This window comes from Ciona intestinalis, chromosome 1, assembly GCF_000224145.3.
Source record: "Ciona intestinalis chromosome 1, KH, whole genome shotgun sequence".
Classification (NCBI taxonomy): domain Eukaryota; kingdom Metazoa; phylum Chordata; class Ascidiacea; order Phlebobranchia; family Cionidae; genus Ciona; species Ciona intestinalis.
Genome location: NC_020166.2, coordinates 4100938 through 4119206, shown reverse-complemented (window position 1 = coordinate 4119206; position 18269 = coordinate 4100938). Strand labels below are relative to the sequence as shown.

Sequence of the window (18269 nt, the reverse complement as noted above, 5' to 3'; positions counted from 1 at the left end):
GAAAAGAATCATCAATCAAGGCTTTTTCTAGGTGTAATTAACTTAACCTGACCAACATCCAACTGGTAATTAACTTTAACAGTTTCTGCGTTTTATGTTTTGCAAGCCCTTACTCTTTTACCCATTGGCTAACAAAGCAGATGTTATGTTTTAAACCCTATGTTCATGTTTTTTATTCTATTTTTGTTTGGTAATTTCTACATGTAATATTTTTACCAGTGTTCCATGGTTAATAATACACTGTTGTGTAACTCCCTTAAGTAACAAAACATTTTTAATTGATGAAAATTTTGATAACATTTATTTTAGGGCCTTGAGTTCCAAGATGATCAGTTTCGTCATCGGAATAACGTTCAAACACGACTCGAAGAAATTCACAAAAATATTTTACAAACGATGAAGAATACGTATCAAGTGTTTAAAGCTGATGGACCAGATGTACGTTGTTTATGTTTTTTTATTGTTTATGCTGAAACAATACTCTAATAAATTGCTAAATTTAAAACATTTATTAGTATGTTAATAACTATAATGCACTAAATATATTTTTGGCCATTTTTATTGTTTACTAATAATTAAAAATACTGAACTGTTTTATTGGTTTATTTTATTGCTATTAATAACTGTAATGCAATAAATATATTTTGGACTTGGTCCCTTTTTTTTCTATTATTTAATAAAAAGCTATACTTTATACCTTTAAGTTAATAAAATTATAAATACAACACACCTTTTCCATTTAAAAATATTCTAGCTTGCCATCTTTTTATATAGGTGTTTATTGCACAGTTTTAAATTTTCAACCTGAACCTAAAGTATATATATCCAAATATCCTAATTGTGTTTTATAATCCAAATATCCTGATTGTGTTTTAAACAATTAATAAGGGTCTATGAGATTTGTAAGGATACGGTTTTATTATTTTTTGAATGTTTTTTGTTTACTACCAAATTGGACGAGAAAATAGAGTGAAAAGGTGTCCCATCTCCCTCCCCTACTATATGTCACGGAGGAGAGTAAAATGCTAATAATCAAATAATAAATACAAACATGCTATGTTACTATGTAACATGTAAATATCATCTGTTTGGTTCACAGGTTCAGCAGCATTGGGTGAGATACACAGAGAGAATGGATCAACATGTAGAAGATGCTTTTAGACTCAATATCAAGTCATCATTGCTTGAAATATCGAAAGCAATTAACGGAGATGGAAAATCAACCCCAAATCCTCTTTTTAGAGTGAAAGTTGTTCTTCAACCGGGGTCTAACCAAACACCAGTGGTATGTAGCTCTTATGGATATAGTGATCGCAAAATATAACTTTGCTTTTTACACTCATCATTCATTTAATGAGTAAATGTAACTTACTTTATCCTTGCGTGGTCAGAAAACAACAGTCGTTATAACACATGTTACTTTGTGGATGTTTTTTTATGTATGGCTGATAATTTGGACAACACACTAGTTACCACTGGGTTGGGGCAATCGCCATTAAGTGTCTTGCCCAAAGACACATACACCCACAATGGTAGCAGTGACGAGCCTTGAACCCATTACTTCTGGGTTAAATTGGGAGGGCTAGCCACTTTGCAACGGCGTTGGTAATGGCACTCCCTTTTAACTTATTGGTTGTGGGCTTAACTTTGAATGCTTATTAACCTGATGGGTAGTCCATTAATAACTCTCAATGCTTCTTGAATGTTATTGTAAAAGTTGTATCACTTTTTCATTTACTATATAGTTGCTTGAAAATAAGTTTCAGAAGCTGTGTTTACCTGAAAAATGTTTTAAAATCCACTTTTTGAGTGCTACACGACAAAAAAAAACTTTATATTTTTTTCGTGTTTTAATTTTTTAAATTTAATAAGAAATTTTTTTCACAATAATTGTTAAGCATGAATTTTTCTCTTTCAGGTTGAATTTTCCCCAACACTTCAACAGCTAGCAAACATTGTGCGTAACGTGAGCACACAACTAACCACAGCTATTGCAAACTTTCGAAGATTACCAGAGCATCTTGCACGGGGGAAGAGAATGCATTACGACCATAAGGAAGCTATTGCTGTAATGATTGGTATGAGAAATTATTGCTTTTCATTTTAATTTTACAGTTTACATGTTTTTCATATTTGTATATTTAAACTGCTTGTTCTCCATCTTTTAAAAACAATATTGTTCTATTTAAAACCTTTTTTTTTTTTGGGGAAACTTTTTTTTCATATTTTTTCTTGTTTTTAGAAAAAGATGAAGAGACAAGAAAAGTTCAAAGAACGATCCAGGAAGGAATGTTTGAGAACTCCAAACATCTTCAAAGTTATCTCACAACATGGGATAATTATAAAGAGATCTGGGAAATTAACAAAGATGCTTTCATCCGAAGATACCAAAGACTAAATCCCCCCGTCATGAGCTTTGATGCAGACATTGGAAGGTATTAGGATTTGTTGGTTTGTATGTTCAATGAAGAACAAACTGGATAACAGAAAAAAACCTGGTCAAAGAAGAATAAAAATATGTTCCATCTTTTTTATGGAAATGTCTTTATTTCTGTATTTCATTTTTAACAGGTTTATTAGTTTATTTTTATTGTTTAGTTATATAAAAAAGGTGTACAACTAATTCTTACTATTGGTTTTGTAAATACATCGCCATTCTGTTGCTGGAGTATTTATTCTCTTAAATAGAATTGTTAAGTTTAATTTTAATAAAAATTGGAAATTAACAATTCCACTTTCTATTCAAGATATGCTGAAGTGAGCAACAACGTTCAAAAAGAGGAAACTGTTCTTAATATTGAATTTGTTCTCCTTGATTGTTCACCACTCAAGTTTGCTTTGTTATCGCATTGCAATGAGTGGCAGAATAAGTTTACAACTTTACTCAAGGACATGGCTTCACAACGACTTGCTGAACTTACAGAGTTCCTACAAACAAACTCAGAAAAGTAAGTGTTTTATATTACATTACGTTATACCAGGATAAATTTTTAATTAGAATTGGCAAAATCTTATTTAAAATAAATGTGTATATGACTAGCAACTAAGTTTTTTTTCAATTTTATTTCTTTTTATTTATATTTATGTTTCTAACCTGTTTATTAATTGTCCACTGTGCTATGGCGTTCCAGGGTAAGCCATGTTCCAAAGACACTTGATGAGTTGGGAGATGGACTTGGTTTATGGGAGAAACTACATGGTGAGTTACAAGGTACTGAACAAAGGATCCCACCAATACATGAACAGTTTGGAATCCTTGAAAAATATGAAGTTGCAATTGAGGAAGAGGTTGGGACTCGTACTGTTATATAGTAGGGTGGGGGAATATGGGACGCATTTTTATTCTTTTTTTCACGTATCATTTGGTAGTAAACAAAGAACATTCAAAGAATTATGAAACTATAGTCTCAAGACTCCTATAGACTGTTGTTAATTGTTTAATACACGATCAGGATATTTAGATATTAGGGGTTTAAAGTGTCCCATCTCCCCCCACCCCGGGATATATATAAAGTTTTGTGTACTGTTATATATGTTGCATATTAAAGTTTTTACAAGTTGTTGCTTTCCGCATAGTTTAATATGTGCATATATGTTTAATCCTGGTTAATTTTTGGTTTTATAAATTGCGTACATTTTATTTGAATCTCTAGTTATAATAATACATATCTTATTTTATTTACATAGACACAAACAAGGTTGGATGGCCTGGGCAAAGAATGGATCGACTTCCAGCAATGTATCATTGATTCTGAGGTGATGCTAAAGAAGAACAAAGAGAAGTTTAAGACCGGACTTCTTAGTCAAGCGGAAGAGTTTAGGAAGAGAGTGAATGGACTTGCTTCCGATTTTCTTCAACAAGGTCCGTTCAGCAGCCAGTTCACATCATCGGATGCGATTGACCTAATTGCCCAGTTCAAGTAAGTTATTCGTTTTGTTAAGTTTCTGACTGCTTAAGCATCATATGTAAGTCACTACTATCATACATTTTGTGTATCGGTGGTAGTTCTTGCCTAGTTCTTTACCAAATCTGTACAAGCTCACTAGTTATGTGTTTCTTGAACTTATTGAATTTTTTTTTAAGGATAGGGTTTTTTGATATAATATTAACAATTTAATAATAACTTTATTTGTCTCTTCGATTACGGTAGGGTAGCGAAGTTTTAGAAATATTTTAATTGAAAAGACAGGATATAGCGGCAAAACAACACTTGTTAAAACATACTTACGGTTAATAACATTTATTCACCAGTAAAGCTCACAGTTTTAAAGTTTGTGCAATTTACAAAAGTAAAATGAAGAAGTAATGATTTATTTAACTTTATAAATTAAACACTTCTTTCTTTAAAAAATTTCCCACTTATTAGGAAGAACCTGGGTGATCTTAAATTAGAAGAAGTTTCCTTGCGACGAGGACTTGGTTTGTTTAAAATTGAACAACAGCCTTCCAAGGAACTGATTAACCTTGATAAAGATCTTGACAATATTGACCAGGTTTGTGTTCTGTTTTTATAAATTAAAACTTTAGTTATTTATACATTTTAAAATATGATGCGCTCATACTATCAACAGTTGTTTAGGGAACGTTAGGATTTTTTAAAAACTTTTATTTGTAAAAGTGTATGAGACATGCAAGTTTAGTTATTGTTCACCTGATAAAAATGTATCATTTTTCATTTGTTAAGGTTTGGGATCTGACAAAACAATGGGAATCCTTATGGGATGAATGGAAGGTTGGACAGTTTAAGAATCTTGTAACAACTGATATGGAAATGACGGCTCAAAATTTATACAAAAAACTCAATAAACTCAGCAGAGAACTGAAGGTTTGTTTAACGTATTTGTGTGTTTGTATATTGGTGGTTGTGGTTGTGTGTGTTTTGTATGTAACTTGTAAAGTAGGTCAGTATGAAGTTGTAAGTTTACTTTAAATTATAAAATTAAGGTTATAACTTTTTTCATAGTATTAGTAACACTATTTTGTATCAATCATTGAAATAATTTATACTGTTGTATTAGTAACGTTATTCAGGTTGCGTGAGAGACTTAAATGGACTTTCCGGGTGTTAGGGATATGAACCAAAGCTGGCCTAAATCCCAGGTCCTTGACAAGCACCTCACCCATAAAGAATAAAAAAAAAACACTTTTTAATATAAATCGTTAAAATATATTATACTGTTTGTTAAATAAATACTTTTTATTATTCCAGGAAAAGGAATGGGAAATAGTTGAACATTCAAAACACAGGATTGATCAGTTTAAACGAACAATGCCTCTTATTACTGATCTAAAGAACGATGCAATGAGAGAAAGACATTGGAGTCAAATTAAAACTGAAGTCAGTATTCCTATATTTGATATTTACAATTTTATACTTTGGCTATAGTATGCAATTTGTTTTTTGCAATAATAAGAAATATAGTCTTGGCAAATTATGGTATAAATAGGTCATTGGGACTAAGTTCTTTTTTCTGTTTATAAATTCCCTGAATTCCTGTAACATGCTTTAAAATAACACATATTCCATCTATAACACATATTCTCTCTATTTAAAATAACACATATTCTATGTTTACATGCTTTAAAATAACACATATTCTATCAAAGTTTAAATTATCACTTACTATGTACCTGGTATTTTGGAGTATAATTTTATGGGGAAAATAAGAACTGTATGAATTCACATCAAGTTCATGCACCAAATATGCTGCACATATCATACCATAATGTTATAATGCCGTCATCTGAAATATTATTTCATTATTACATGACTAGCACAGGTTATTTGATTGGTTGATGCATTTTTTGAGCCCAGTTTTGTAGTTTCCGGACATGCGTATACAACACACTTTGAAGTCTAATTTTATGGCGTTATTAAAATTTCTATTAATTCACATCAGGTTCAACGTCCGTTTGATCATCTAAGTGAGACGTTTACATTGGAACGAATCATTGATCTTGGATTGGATGCTTTTGCTGAAAAAGTTGCTGAGATTTCAGGAGCAGCAAGCAAGGAGCTTGCTATTGAAGAGGTAAACATGGTGGTCAACTATTATTCTTTGTGTTGCAGAACAATCATCTGGTTATGTTAATGTTATTTAAATGTGTTTGTTACAAATGTGTTTGAAACTTATATTTTAGACACTCGCTGGCATTGAAAATATTTGGAGAGATGTCACTCTTGATATTACCACTTACAAAGATAAAGGTCATTTCAAGTAAGTCTGTCTATTAAAAAAAGTAAGTGTATCATCTAAGTAACAACAAAAATTACCTAAAAAAGAGTATAGCTAAACAATTTTAATCATATTGATCATATTGTTGGGGAAATATTAAATTCTTATTGATTTAATATTTATCCATAACTTTGGGCAAGATACTTAACAGTAGTTGCTCCAACTGAGTGGAGACAAATGGGCCGACCAAATTGTCAGCTATACAGAAAATGTAGCAGCAAATGTAACAATTCACTCGCAAAGTAACTCATACCTGTCAAGCATGCGCGAGGTTTATGGAGCCAAATATTCTGCTTAATAAAACTATGTTGTTAAAATTCTTGCCTGTATCCTCACATATGAAAAACAGATTGTCATTACTTACTGCTCTAAGACATCCATTGTACGAATTGTGTCTTCATGCACAGTTTTGTTTCTATTAGAAGTTTAGCTTGATAATAATTAAATATAAATGCCTTGTTTTTACGCTAGGTGTAGCGACCTCGCTTATTTTCTTTCAACTAAATGTAAATATGTTTTTAACTATAAGCGTGTTTTAACAACTGTTGTTCTGTCGCTATACCCTTCTTTATTTAAAATATTTCCAAATCTTCGTTACCGTAATCGAGGGAGACAAAGAAAGTTATTATTATTATTATTATAACATCATCTTCCCACAGACTGCGTGGAACGGATGAAATTTTCCTTCAACTTGAAGATCACCAGGTGACACTATCAACAATGAAGGCGTCGCGCTTTGTGAAAGCTTTCGAGAAAGTTGTTGATACGTGGGAGCGAGCCTTGTCACTTATACTTGAGTGTATAGAGATGATACTCACTGTACAACGACAGTGGATGTACCTTGAGGTGACTTTTATTGGCTGTGGATTATTTTCATGTAGTTTATTTATTTGTATGTTTATGCATTGGCATAGAGTTTTGAATTTACGTGGGAGTGCAGCATGTAAACATAATTTAGTTCAGATGCATGGTAATGCAATAGTTGGACCTTATTCGCGGGTGTAATATCGGGCAATACCTTGGTAGTTCTAAGTTTATTACTTCACGGGCTGCAAAACAATTCGTATGTTAATTAATGCTATAACCTACAACTTGCAAATGAAGATATAAATAATGGCAAAATTTCTGCGGGTTATATTATATATATATATTATTTAATTAGTTGTAATTTGCTGATGTCATTGAAATTATAATGTAAGAAACAAATTTCAGAATATTTTCCTCGGTGAGGATATTCGTAAACAACTTCCTCGTGAATCAGCGGAGTTTGACGATATTAATAGTAAGTGGAAGGTGATCATGACGAGGTTAAACAAAGATAACAACGCCAAGAGAGGAACACACCATCCAGGTTGCTATAATCAACTAAAAACTATATTATCATACTTTCGCACATTTTTTTATCAAAATGTAATTTAGATTTCATTAACAATGCTGATAAATATTTCAATGGTGAAAACAGTATTTAAAAGCAAAATATTTATGTAAATGAAGTAGTGAGGTGTAGGTCGTAAGGAAATTTTTTTGACATAACCAGCCCTTAGCACTGCCACTGTCGCTAGAGCAACATAGCCGTAGTGTAACTAGTCCAAACTAACTTCTGTTAATGCTGTAGACATGCATGTCTTTATTGTCTAAAATTGCCAGTCATACAGATAAAAACCTTTTTTGCAAGCTTGTTAACTTTTAATTAAGCACAAAGTGTATGAAGGCACAACACACTATTTAATAATAAAAATTACTTTCAGTCGTTTTACTACTAGAGGGTCAATAGGTTTTTATAATATTTGTTAAGTCCTAGGATTTCAAATAATTAATTGTAATTGAAACCTGGAAATATCCAGTTGTAACATTATCTGTTTTCTTGGATATTAGGTTTACTTGAGGTCCTCAATGACATGAACACCAAACTTGAAGAGATTCAGAAATCCCTTGATATGTACCTTGAGACAAAGAGACAAATATTTCCGCGATTTTATTTCCTTTCAAACGACGATTTGCTTGAAATTCTTGGCCAATCTAGGAATCCAGAAGCTGTAAGATTATGCATAATTTGTTTTTTAATCATTTTTTTGAAATATTACCAAGTTTATAGTAAAGCGTAGGTGTTATTACCATGATATGTGGCATGTATAAACAACCATTTATGTTATACAGTATTAGGAAAAGTCCATTTTTTGAACTAATTTTTTTAATTTATTTTATGCGATCTGTTCTGTTTCTTGTGATTAATTTTTTCTCAAAAAGGTTTGGTTTTACTAAATTACTTCACTTGTTTTCACACTTCCTAAAACATTTCAATTTTTATGCTTTTCCCTTCAGGTTCAACCTCACTTGAAGAAATGTTTTGATAACATCAAGTCACTGTTGATGAAGAAGGTTGGGCACGGGAATAAGATGGAGGCATCGGGGATGTATTCGTGTGAAGGAGAATATGTCGAATTCGGGAATCCAGTTATTTTAGAAGGTAAATTTATATCCACATGCACAATTGGAAAGATTATTATTAATACAATAATAATAACTTTGACTTGTTTCTTCGATTACAGTAGCGAAGATTTAGAAATATTTTAATTGAAATACAGAATATAGGGACAAAACAACAATTTTTAAAACACGCTTACTATTAAAAACATATTTACGTTTAGTTGAAAAAAAATAAGCGAGTTCGCTACACCTAGCAGACAAACAAGCCATCTATTTTAGTTAGGTTAAACTTCTAATAGAAACAAAAGTATACGTAAAGTATAAAAACAAAATAGAAACAAAAGTGTGCAAAAAAATATTCTTTTTATCCACATGCACAAATGAAAAAAAAATTATTTAGGTATGTAGAAACATTACTGTAGTGCAACATTTAGTTTATTTTCAAGTAAAACAACAGTAATTTGGAGTTTGCATTTTTTTTGGATATTAAAGCCTATGATAGTTTTGTCAGTTTTTTACGAATTTACAATAACTAAACCCTAAAACAAAAGCAATCATGTAATGATAATCCTCAGGTCCAGTGGAGGCATGGTTGTGCGATGTTGAACAAACCATGAGGTGGACATTGAAGGAGGTTCTTAAACAAACAAGGCTTTCTTTGAAGAAGATGATCAGTAAGAGAGATAAATGGATCAAAGAGTGGCCGGGACAGGTAGGAGTTATTGCAACCTGACAATATTTTGACATTAACCAAAGTAGGATATGTAAATATAGTAGGGTGGTGGGAGATGGGACACCTTTTTATTTTAATTTTCTCATCCCATTTGGTAGTAAACAAAGAACCTTTGAAGAATTATAAAACCGTGACCTCACGACTCCCATAAAACGTTGTAAATTGTTTAAAACACGCTTAGGATATTTGGACAATATGTGCTAAAGGTGTCCCATCTTCCCCCACAGACTATATATTTTGTACTTAAACTTGTGTTCCTATTTTTCCTATGCAGCCTGTGATCACAGCAAGTCAAATTCAATGGACAGCTGATTGTATTAAAGCTTTAATTACATGTAAAGAGAGGGGAGACAAGAAAGCTCTTAAGAGTGTGAAAAAGAAACAGGTTAACTACCATTTGTAATTTTAAAAACTGTTTGTGTAGTTTTTTTAACTGGTGAACTGTAAAAGACTGCCCGATTGTAAAGATCTTTAAAAATTCTGTAAAATAGAATAATACATACATTTGAAGCTGCTAATATCTTATATTACGTGTAAATGGATACGAAAATGGGTATTTTCCTAACACTCAGCTCTATAAGCTTATGCATTTCTCCAAAACTTTTTGTAGTGAGTCTACAAAAAAAGTGTCCTGCGCTGAGAAAGCCTGTGTTTCCAATACTGGTTTAAAGAATAATTTCCTTTAATTTTCCTTTTAATCACAAAACGCAAAACGAATTCTCCAAAAAAATTGAGTAAAATTTCGAAATATTGTTCGTCATGGGTTATAATTATTATTTTGTAAGGTCTCTATGTTGAACAAATACTCTGAAGCCGTCAGAGGAAATTTGAACAAAAACCAACGATTGAAAGTTGTTGCTTTGGTAACCATAGAGGTTCACGCTCGTGATGTCATCGATAAGTTGATAAAAACTGGAACTAATGACGTCACTGCGTTTGAATGGTTGCAACAACTTCGTGTGTATTGGGACAAGGTATACTGCGCAATATAATAACTTGTAACGTAGTGTGAATATGTTGGGTGCCACCGCCATGTTTTTTAACTGGCACTTTTTTCCACACTGTTTATTCATAGCATGTTTTACCAACTGTTGTTTTGCTGTTGATTCCTTTCTCTTTGTTCTTTAAATGGTATGATCTTCACTATAGTTTTTAAAAAGATAAATAAAAATTATGTTATGATATAGATGTATAGATAGCTGTGCATATGGGGTAGTTCACATAACATAAATATCAATTGTTGTTACTACAGTGAATTTTTATAGATAGATAAAATATATGTACCTCTAATTTTTCGGATATACGGAATGGGAAATAATTAAAACAAAAAATGATGTAATGAATAAAGATTTGGTTTTTTTAGTATAAACTTTCCAGTTTGTATTATTGTACCCTTAGTATTATTGAGGTTATTTTATTAAGTTTATTCTTTTCCACTTATTTTATGGATTACATTTTAAACAAAAAAATTATTATAGATTTATAAAAAAAACAGTTTTAAACACAACACTTTACTTAGAGGATATAGATGATTGTGTTGTATTTTTATTATTATTAAGTTCACTTTATTATTAAGTTTATTTTTCCACTTTTTTTATGGATTACATATTAAACTAAGGAATTATTATAGATATATAAAAAAACAGTTCAAAACACAACAATTTGTTTACAGGATATAGATGATTGTGTTGTAAGACAAACCAACACCCAGTTTCAATACGGTTACGAATATCTCGGTAACTCTGGTCGACTCGTAATTACTCCACTCACTGATCGATGTTACGTCACCTTAACCACTGCATTACATTTGCACAGGTGTTTGTGTGTGCTGCTCATTTCTATTGTTATTTCGATTTTACGACCTGTATATTTAACTTTATCACTTTGTTTGTTGGGAACTAATGGGGTTTTATTTATTTATTATGGGTCCTTGCGCAAGACGCCTAACGGGAATTACTCCAACCCAGTGGTCACTAATGGGTTGTCCAAATTATCAGCCATACATAAACAAAATGAAAAAAAAACTAGTTACCCATAAAGTAACATTTCTTTTTAATATAACTAATAATCCATTTGTTATACCTTAATATAAAATTGAAATATTTGATTGCAGAGGTGGAAGCCCTAAAGGCCCTGCAGGTACAGGGAAAACTGAGACAGTTAAAGATTTGGGAAAAGCGCTTGGAATGTATGTCATTGTGGTTAATTGCTCTGAAGGTTTGGACTACAAGAGCATGGGGAGAATGTACAGTGGTCTTGCACAGGTAAACATATAATGAGTTCTTTTAATGTTACATACAGAGCACGCAGTAGGTTACCTGTGTTTTAAGCTAGAGTTTTCCAACACTGTAGTGTAAAATAAGTATTATTGATGTTATGTTATTTTTTTTTATCGAATGAGAATAGTGAATTTAAAGTACAGAGCACACAAGAAGCCACGGTGTTTTGAGCTACAGTTTTTCCCACCAGACAATGTAAAATAAGTATTATTGATTCACAATTTAATTACATCGTTCATTTCCGCTATTTTTATTGTTTTACTTTAAATGTATGATTTATATTTGCTTCGCTACTCAGTTACTTTTCATATTTGTAAAAACTTCTTTCCCGCTGCCAGACAGGAGCATGGGGTTGTTTTGATGAGTTCAACAGAATCAACATTGAAGTATTGTCAGTTGTTGCGCAACAAATTCTATCAATATTGTCAGCTTTATCAACCGGACAATCACGGTTTGTGTTTGAAGGAAGAGAAATTAACTTGATTTGGTCGTGCGGCATTTTCATTACAATGAACCCAGGTTAGCAACTATATTTACTTATGGGTAAACTAAAAACTAATCATTGTTTTCATACATCTGCACTATATTATTATGAAGCCCTTGATTACGTTTTTCTTAAAGTGTTTTTCTAATACTTTTTTTAAGAGCAGGTTTTTTGTCAAGTAACACATGTAAGGTTAACGTTTATACCCTGATGAAAGCTTGTCATTTAACAGATAAAACTTTTAGGTTATAAAACTTAATAAAAATAACTTTATTGGTCCCTTCGATTACGATAAACGAGAAGACAGGATATAGGGACAAAACAACAGTTGTTAAAACATGCTTACAATTAAAAACATATTTACATTTAGTTGAAAGAAAATAAGTGTGGTCGCTACACCTAGTAGACAAACAAGCCATTTATGTTGAATTATTTTCAAGTTATAAAAACTTTACATCAATTGTTTGCTACAAGATCACCTTTCTAAACTATACTTCAATGTAGTACAATCCCTACGTTTCATTTGCATTTTTTACGCAATTTTCAACATGTTTTCACACTAGGATATGCTGGTCGTACTGAGTTACCAGACAACTTGAAATCCATGTTCCGACCAATAGCCATGGTGGTGCCCGACTCAAATCTCATTTCAGAAATCATCTTGTTTGGTGAAGGATTTGGAAACTGCAGGGTATTAAGATTTTCCAACTCTTGGTTAAAACTTCGCTTAACGTATAGTAGGGTGGGGGAAGATAGGATACCTTTAGCGCATATTATCTAAATCCTGACCGTGTTTTAAACAAGTAAAACCAGTCTCTGGAAGTCGTAAGGATACAGTTTTAAAATTGTTACTATTGGCCTAATTGTCCTGGGGCAAGACAATTAACGGCAATTGCTCCAACCCAGTGTTCACTAATGTGTTGTACAAATTATCAGTCATACATACAAAAAAGTAAAAAAAATCCCCCAAAAATAATCACCCACAAAGAAGCATGCTTGGAAAATCGCAAGATGGCACGAGGTGTATAAACATCTTTTTTATAATGAATGTCGTTTTCCGGCCATGTGAGGTTAAGATAAGTTACATTTGTTCAGTTACATTAAACAACAAACCACATTAAAATGGCAGAAAATCGTTTTTGGATTTATTCTAAAAATTTAATAAATTTCATATACAGCTAGTTAGTAGTTACTGTGTATTTTGTTATTTTCAATTTTATAATTTTTCTCATCTTCTTAGCCACTTGCAAAGAAAGTCTACACCTTGTATTCGCTTGCAATTCAACAACTATCAAAGCAAGATCACTATGATTTCGGACTTCGTGCTCTTGTGTCAGTCCTGCGATATGCTGGGAGGAAGAAGAGAGCAAATCCGGATATGTCCGATGAGGAGGTCAGATGTTTTACTGGGTTTTGTTGAAGCTAGAACACCTTGGCCAAATAAAAATAAATTTTATTAATTTTTTACTTTTCGTTAATTTCATTTTCAGAAATTTATATTGATAAATTTAATGGTTGGCATTTTATTTAAAAACTTGTTTTAATAGGTTTTGTGGTATAAAGATTCTGTTTAGGGAAATTTTTATGTAATTATAACTTATTTCTATTATTAACATATGTTACTGTTGTAATTAGATTCTACTTCTTGCCATGAAAGATATGAACAACGCAAAACTGACGGCCGTCGATCTTCCATTGTTTAACGGCATTGTGGGAGATTTATTCCCTGGTGTGGAAGCACCCACCTTTGATTACGGCAAGGTATGACTAAAAATATAAGCAAATAACTAAAAACCTAAGTTTATGACTTAAAATAGAAGTTTCTCTGCGGATGTGAGTTATATGAATACCACTTATTTATCTTTGTGGGGGAGGGAGGCTAGGCAACACAGTTGTTTTGTTTTATAGACCTAGTGCCCACATACGCGTTACCGCGTAACTTTGGGTATGACTGTGTTTTGTTTTTTATTGTTCTGTGTCAGTTTACGGACAATGAAAATGTGGAGGGTAACTGATTCTTATTACCATTGTTTTTAAATTTCAAACATAAAACAATAAATATACACTATTATACATACTTTATTACTTGTCATAATTTGCATACTTGCTTTCTATTGTTTTTGTTAAAGTCATAATAAATATGCAATAATTAATTTAAACCTCAATCCAGCTAATTACCACGTAACTTTGTGTATGATTATGTTTTGTTTGAATTTTTATTTTTTTGTGTTTGTTTACGGACATTGGAAATGTAGAGGTTTACTTATCATAATAAATCTGTAATAAATATTTAAATTCCCATCCAGCTAATTGAAACTATCAACAAAGTGATCTTAGAGCACAAACTACAGAAAGATCCTCATATTATAAGTAAAGTGATTCAACTTTTTGAGACGAAAAACTCACGTCACTCCGTCATGATCGTTGGCCAATCAGGGGCCGGTAAATCGGTCACATGGCGAATGCTACAAGCTGCTTTAACGAGAATGAAAAAGAATGGAGCTGCTGGATTTACTCTCGTCAAGGTTGGTGGATTTCTGATAAGTTTTAGTTAATTTTGCAAATCATTATGTTTTTAATATATATATATATAGTAGGATGGGGGAAGATGGGACACCATTAACACATAATTTCCAAATAGCCTGATCGTGTTTTAAAGAATTAACAATGGTCTGTGGAAGTCGTAAGGATACGGTTTCATAATTCTTTGAATGTTCTTTGTTTACTTCCAAATGGAAAGAGAAAACAAAATGAAAAGGTGTCCCATCTTCCCCCACCCTACTATATAAAATTTTATTTGTGGTTAATTAAGACATTTATGCCCACTTATATAACTGTGGTAAAATATGGTTGCATATGTTATTTTATAATCAGTATCAAAAAAAACAAAAAAACAAATTAGCAATGTTGATTTTATTTAATACAAACTAATATCAAAATGCCTATTGTTAAATTTAAAACAGCATGCTTCAAATGGTAACAAATACAATGCATTAATACATAGTAACTTAACCTTTTTAAACAAAAAAGATATGAACCATTGACAATATTTACTGTTTTTAACAATTAACTACAGTCTATGGGTGTCGTAGGTTATATTTTTTTTTAATTTTTTAAATGTTTTTTGTTTACTACCAAAGGGTACAAAAAACAGAATGGAAGGTGTCTCATCTTCCCCTACCCTACTCTAGATAAATACTTTCACAAAAAAATAAGTAAATACCTTTACAGGATTTTCCAATCAACCCAAAAGCATTATCACTGGGCGAGCTGTATGGAGAATTTGACCTCAGTACCAATGAATGGACGGATGGTGTTTTATCGAGTGTTATGCGCCACACGTGCGCTGATGAGAAGCCCGACCAAAAGTGGTTGGTGTTTGATGGGCCAGTGGACACATTGTGGATTGAAAGCATGAACTCAGTCATGGACGATAACAAAGTCTTGACGTTGATCAACGGAGAGAGAGTGAGCATGCCTGATCAGGTTAGTTTTGTTTATTAATTCAGCTGAATGGGTCATAGACATGTTAATCTGTTTAGCTAAAGTAGTTAATGTCTTCATGGCCATGAACTGATAAATTATTCGGGTGACCCAAAAAAAAAAAATTTTTATTTTTTTATCTTTGTATACATTAAATTGTTCTAACTTAGAAATTGACACTTTTTACTAAAATTTAAACAGGTTAGGTTAAAATAGAAATAGAAACAATGTTAAGACATAAAATTAAGACATAATCAAAATTTTCTTCTTTTATATAAAGGTGTATTGTATCTTCTATTTCAAAAGTCAGATTGCTTGAAAGTTATAATTTTAGACCTAACCCTAACACTGCACTAACTTATAAAAAGTTCCACAAATAAAAAAACTAAAAAATGTTATTTTCTTTTTTTATATAAAAGGTGTCTCTTCTATTTGAAGTTGGTGATTTATCAGTTGCATCACCAGCCACTGTTAGTAGATGTGGTATGGTCTACTTTGATTATGTTGATCTTGGATACAAACCATTTATTGCGTCGTGGCTACAACAAAAATCCAAGGTTTGTTTACTTTTATTTTATTTTTTTTACTTTTTTTTTAGTTTTTGTTGTTTTTTTTTTTAGTAAAGTTTTACTACAAATGTAGAGTTTAATAAATGACTATTTTTGAAAATGAACAACATTGAATAAGTTTAAAAGCTTTTTAAAACATTTATTTACAATTTATAATTATTTTGTGTTTTATATTTTGTTTTGTTGCAGGATATTGTTCCAATCTTGCAAGAATTAATTGTCAAGTATATAGATAAAGTACTTGAGTTTAAGAAACACAATTGTAAAGAACCTGTTCCACTACCTGAGCTGAATGGAATAAGATCTCTATGTAACTTGTTTGACACACTTGCAACTGCGGAAAATGGTGTAAGTATGGAACTTTTACTTTTTTTTTAAGAATTACATCAAATTTCATTATGATTTTATTTGTATCCTGTCTTTTTTAAGTTATATCTTTAAATCTTTATTATAGTGATCAAAAAGACAAATAAAGTTGTTATTATTTATTGTTATTAACTTATTACATACAGTTCGGATTTTATAACTATTGCTATTACGTATATGATACTTTACTACCTTTATAACTACATATTATTTATGGATTACCCACAACAGAAAGTACTTTTTATACCACGTAAAACGTTGTTTAAAACATATTTTTGATTATCTGTAAAGCAGTTAATGTAAAAGAAAAAAAAATGCATTACTTTTGGTGACAACACAAAAAAACAATTGTTGATTTTTTTTTTAAATTTATTAGTTGGACAGTATTTAACCATTTAAATACAAAATAACAAAAGAACAGGGTAACGTGGATATAAATTTAAAGTTTTAACGATAATAAAGGAAGTGCTAAAATGTCAAATTACTTAGTTTAACATGTAAGTCTTTCAGCTTTAACTACAATTAATTTATTTAATCTTGTTAATATCAATCTTAATATCCACTTTAATACTTTTTAATAACAAACTGTAACATCTACTTTATAATTGGTTTTTAATAAATTGTAAAATCTACTTTTTTTAACAATAACCTTAATATTTCAGGTAAATCCTGGTGATAGTGAGAACTTCCCGAGAATGGTGGAACTTTGGTTCCTCTTCTCCCTCATCTGGACTGTGGGAGCAGCTGTGGATGAAGACGGAAGGAGGAAAGTCGATAATTATCTTCGGGAGATTGATGGAAGTTTTCCTAACAAGGTGAGGGTGTTTGTGGCTGGTATGCATCTACAATATTTGTACATAGTACATAGTGTTGTTTGTGGATTTGTGGAAAAATCAATCAGGTTTACACACAAAATGTGTTTGCTGGTGCTAACCAGCAGCTTTCATATATCCAAAAAATATGAAGATTAAAATGAATGTAACACACTAAAATATTACATGTTAAGTATATTTAACTTGGCTTGTTTTAATAATAAAATTAAAAACTCAAAATAAATATCTTTGGGTAAAAAACAAAAATGTTGTTTTTAAATTTAACATTTACTTGGATGATTTATGTTTATGAATCCAGGACACGGTGTATGAATATTATGTGGATCCAAAATCAAGAACATGGGTGAACTTTGAGGAAAAACTTCAAAAAGGATGGAGATATCCACCTAAGTAAGTTTACTTTCCTAATATGACAGAATACTACTTGCAAGAAAAAGTAAAGAATCAAATTGTTTAGTGTATTCTTCATAATATTTATAAGAGAAAAGATTTTTGTAGTCTTATTTTCAGATAAGCCTCATTAAACAAAACTATAACATTTAATTTTAAATCTTAACCATTAGGCGTAGCAACCACGCTGATTTTTTTCCAATTAAATGTAAATATATTTTTAACTGTAAGCAAGTTTTAACAACTGTTATTTTGTTGCTATATCCTGTCTTTTCGTTTAAAATATGTTTTAATCTTCGCAACCGTAATTGAAGAGACAAATAAAGTTATTATTATTATATCAAAAAACCTGGTCCTTAACTAGTTAAAATATTTTTAAAAAATTAAAAAAGTTTAAGTTGTTATTATTATTATTAGTGCTCCATTCTATCGCATCATGGTTCCCACTGTTGACACAGTTCGTTACGA

At 31.2% G+C, this 18269-nt stretch overlaps 1 protein-coding gene across 2 annotated transcripts in view; it reads left to right on the top strand.

Annotated features, from left to right (window-relative positions):
- Positions 1–18269, top strand: part of LOC101242248 (dynein heavy chain 2, axonemal-like) — a 48145-nt gene that overhangs the window by 8080 nt on the left and 21796 nt on the right. Inside the window, exons 18-48 of one of the 2 annotated variants that reach the window (XM_018812324.2) lie at positions 310–438; positions 1100–1285; positions 1919–2078; positions 2243–2435; positions 2748–2948; positions 3132–3288; positions 3688–3920; positions 4368–4494; positions 4686–4826; positions 5211–5339; positions 5902–6033; positions 6143–6219; positions 6897–7083; positions 7450–7588; positions 8113–8273; positions 8560–8704; positions 9240–9376; positions 9672–9782; positions 10183–10371; positions 11070–11212; positions 11511–11661; positions 12015–12195; positions 12724–12851; positions 13401–13553; positions 13796–13921; positions 14467–14685; positions 15392–15646; positions 16063–16200; positions 16402–16560; positions 17241–17393; positions 17710–17801. In XM_018812324.2, the coding sequence (XP_018667869.1) occupies positions 310–438; positions 1100–1285; positions 1919–2078; positions 2243–2435; positions 2748–2948; positions 3132–3288; positions 3688–3920; positions 4368–4494; positions 4686–4826; positions 5211–5339; positions 5902–6033; positions 6143–6219; positions 6897–7083; positions 7450–7588; positions 8113–8273; positions 8560–8704; positions 9240–9376; positions 9672–9782; positions 10183–10371; positions 11070–11212; positions 11511–11661; positions 12015–12195; positions 12724–12851; positions 13401–13553; positions 13796–13921; positions 14467–14685; positions 15392–15646; positions 16063–16200; positions 16402–16560; positions 17241–17393; positions 17710–17801 (4832 nt within the window). The remainder of the gene's footprint in view (positions 1–309; positions 439–1099; positions 1286–1918; positions 2079–2242; positions 2436–2747; positions 2949–3131; positions 3289–3687; positions 3921–4367; positions 4495–4685; positions 4827–5210; positions 5340–5901; positions 6034–6142; positions 6220–6896; positions 7084–7449; positions 7589–8112; positions 8274–8559; positions 8705–9239; positions 9377–9671; positions 9783–10182; positions 10372–11069; positions 11213–11510; positions 11662–12014; positions 12196–12723; positions 12852–13400; positions 13554–13795; positions 13922–14466; positions 14686–15391; positions 15647–16062; positions 16201–16401; positions 16561–17240; positions 17394–17709; positions 17802–18269) is intronic. The other variant, XM_026838491.1, reaches the window with a different exon arrangement.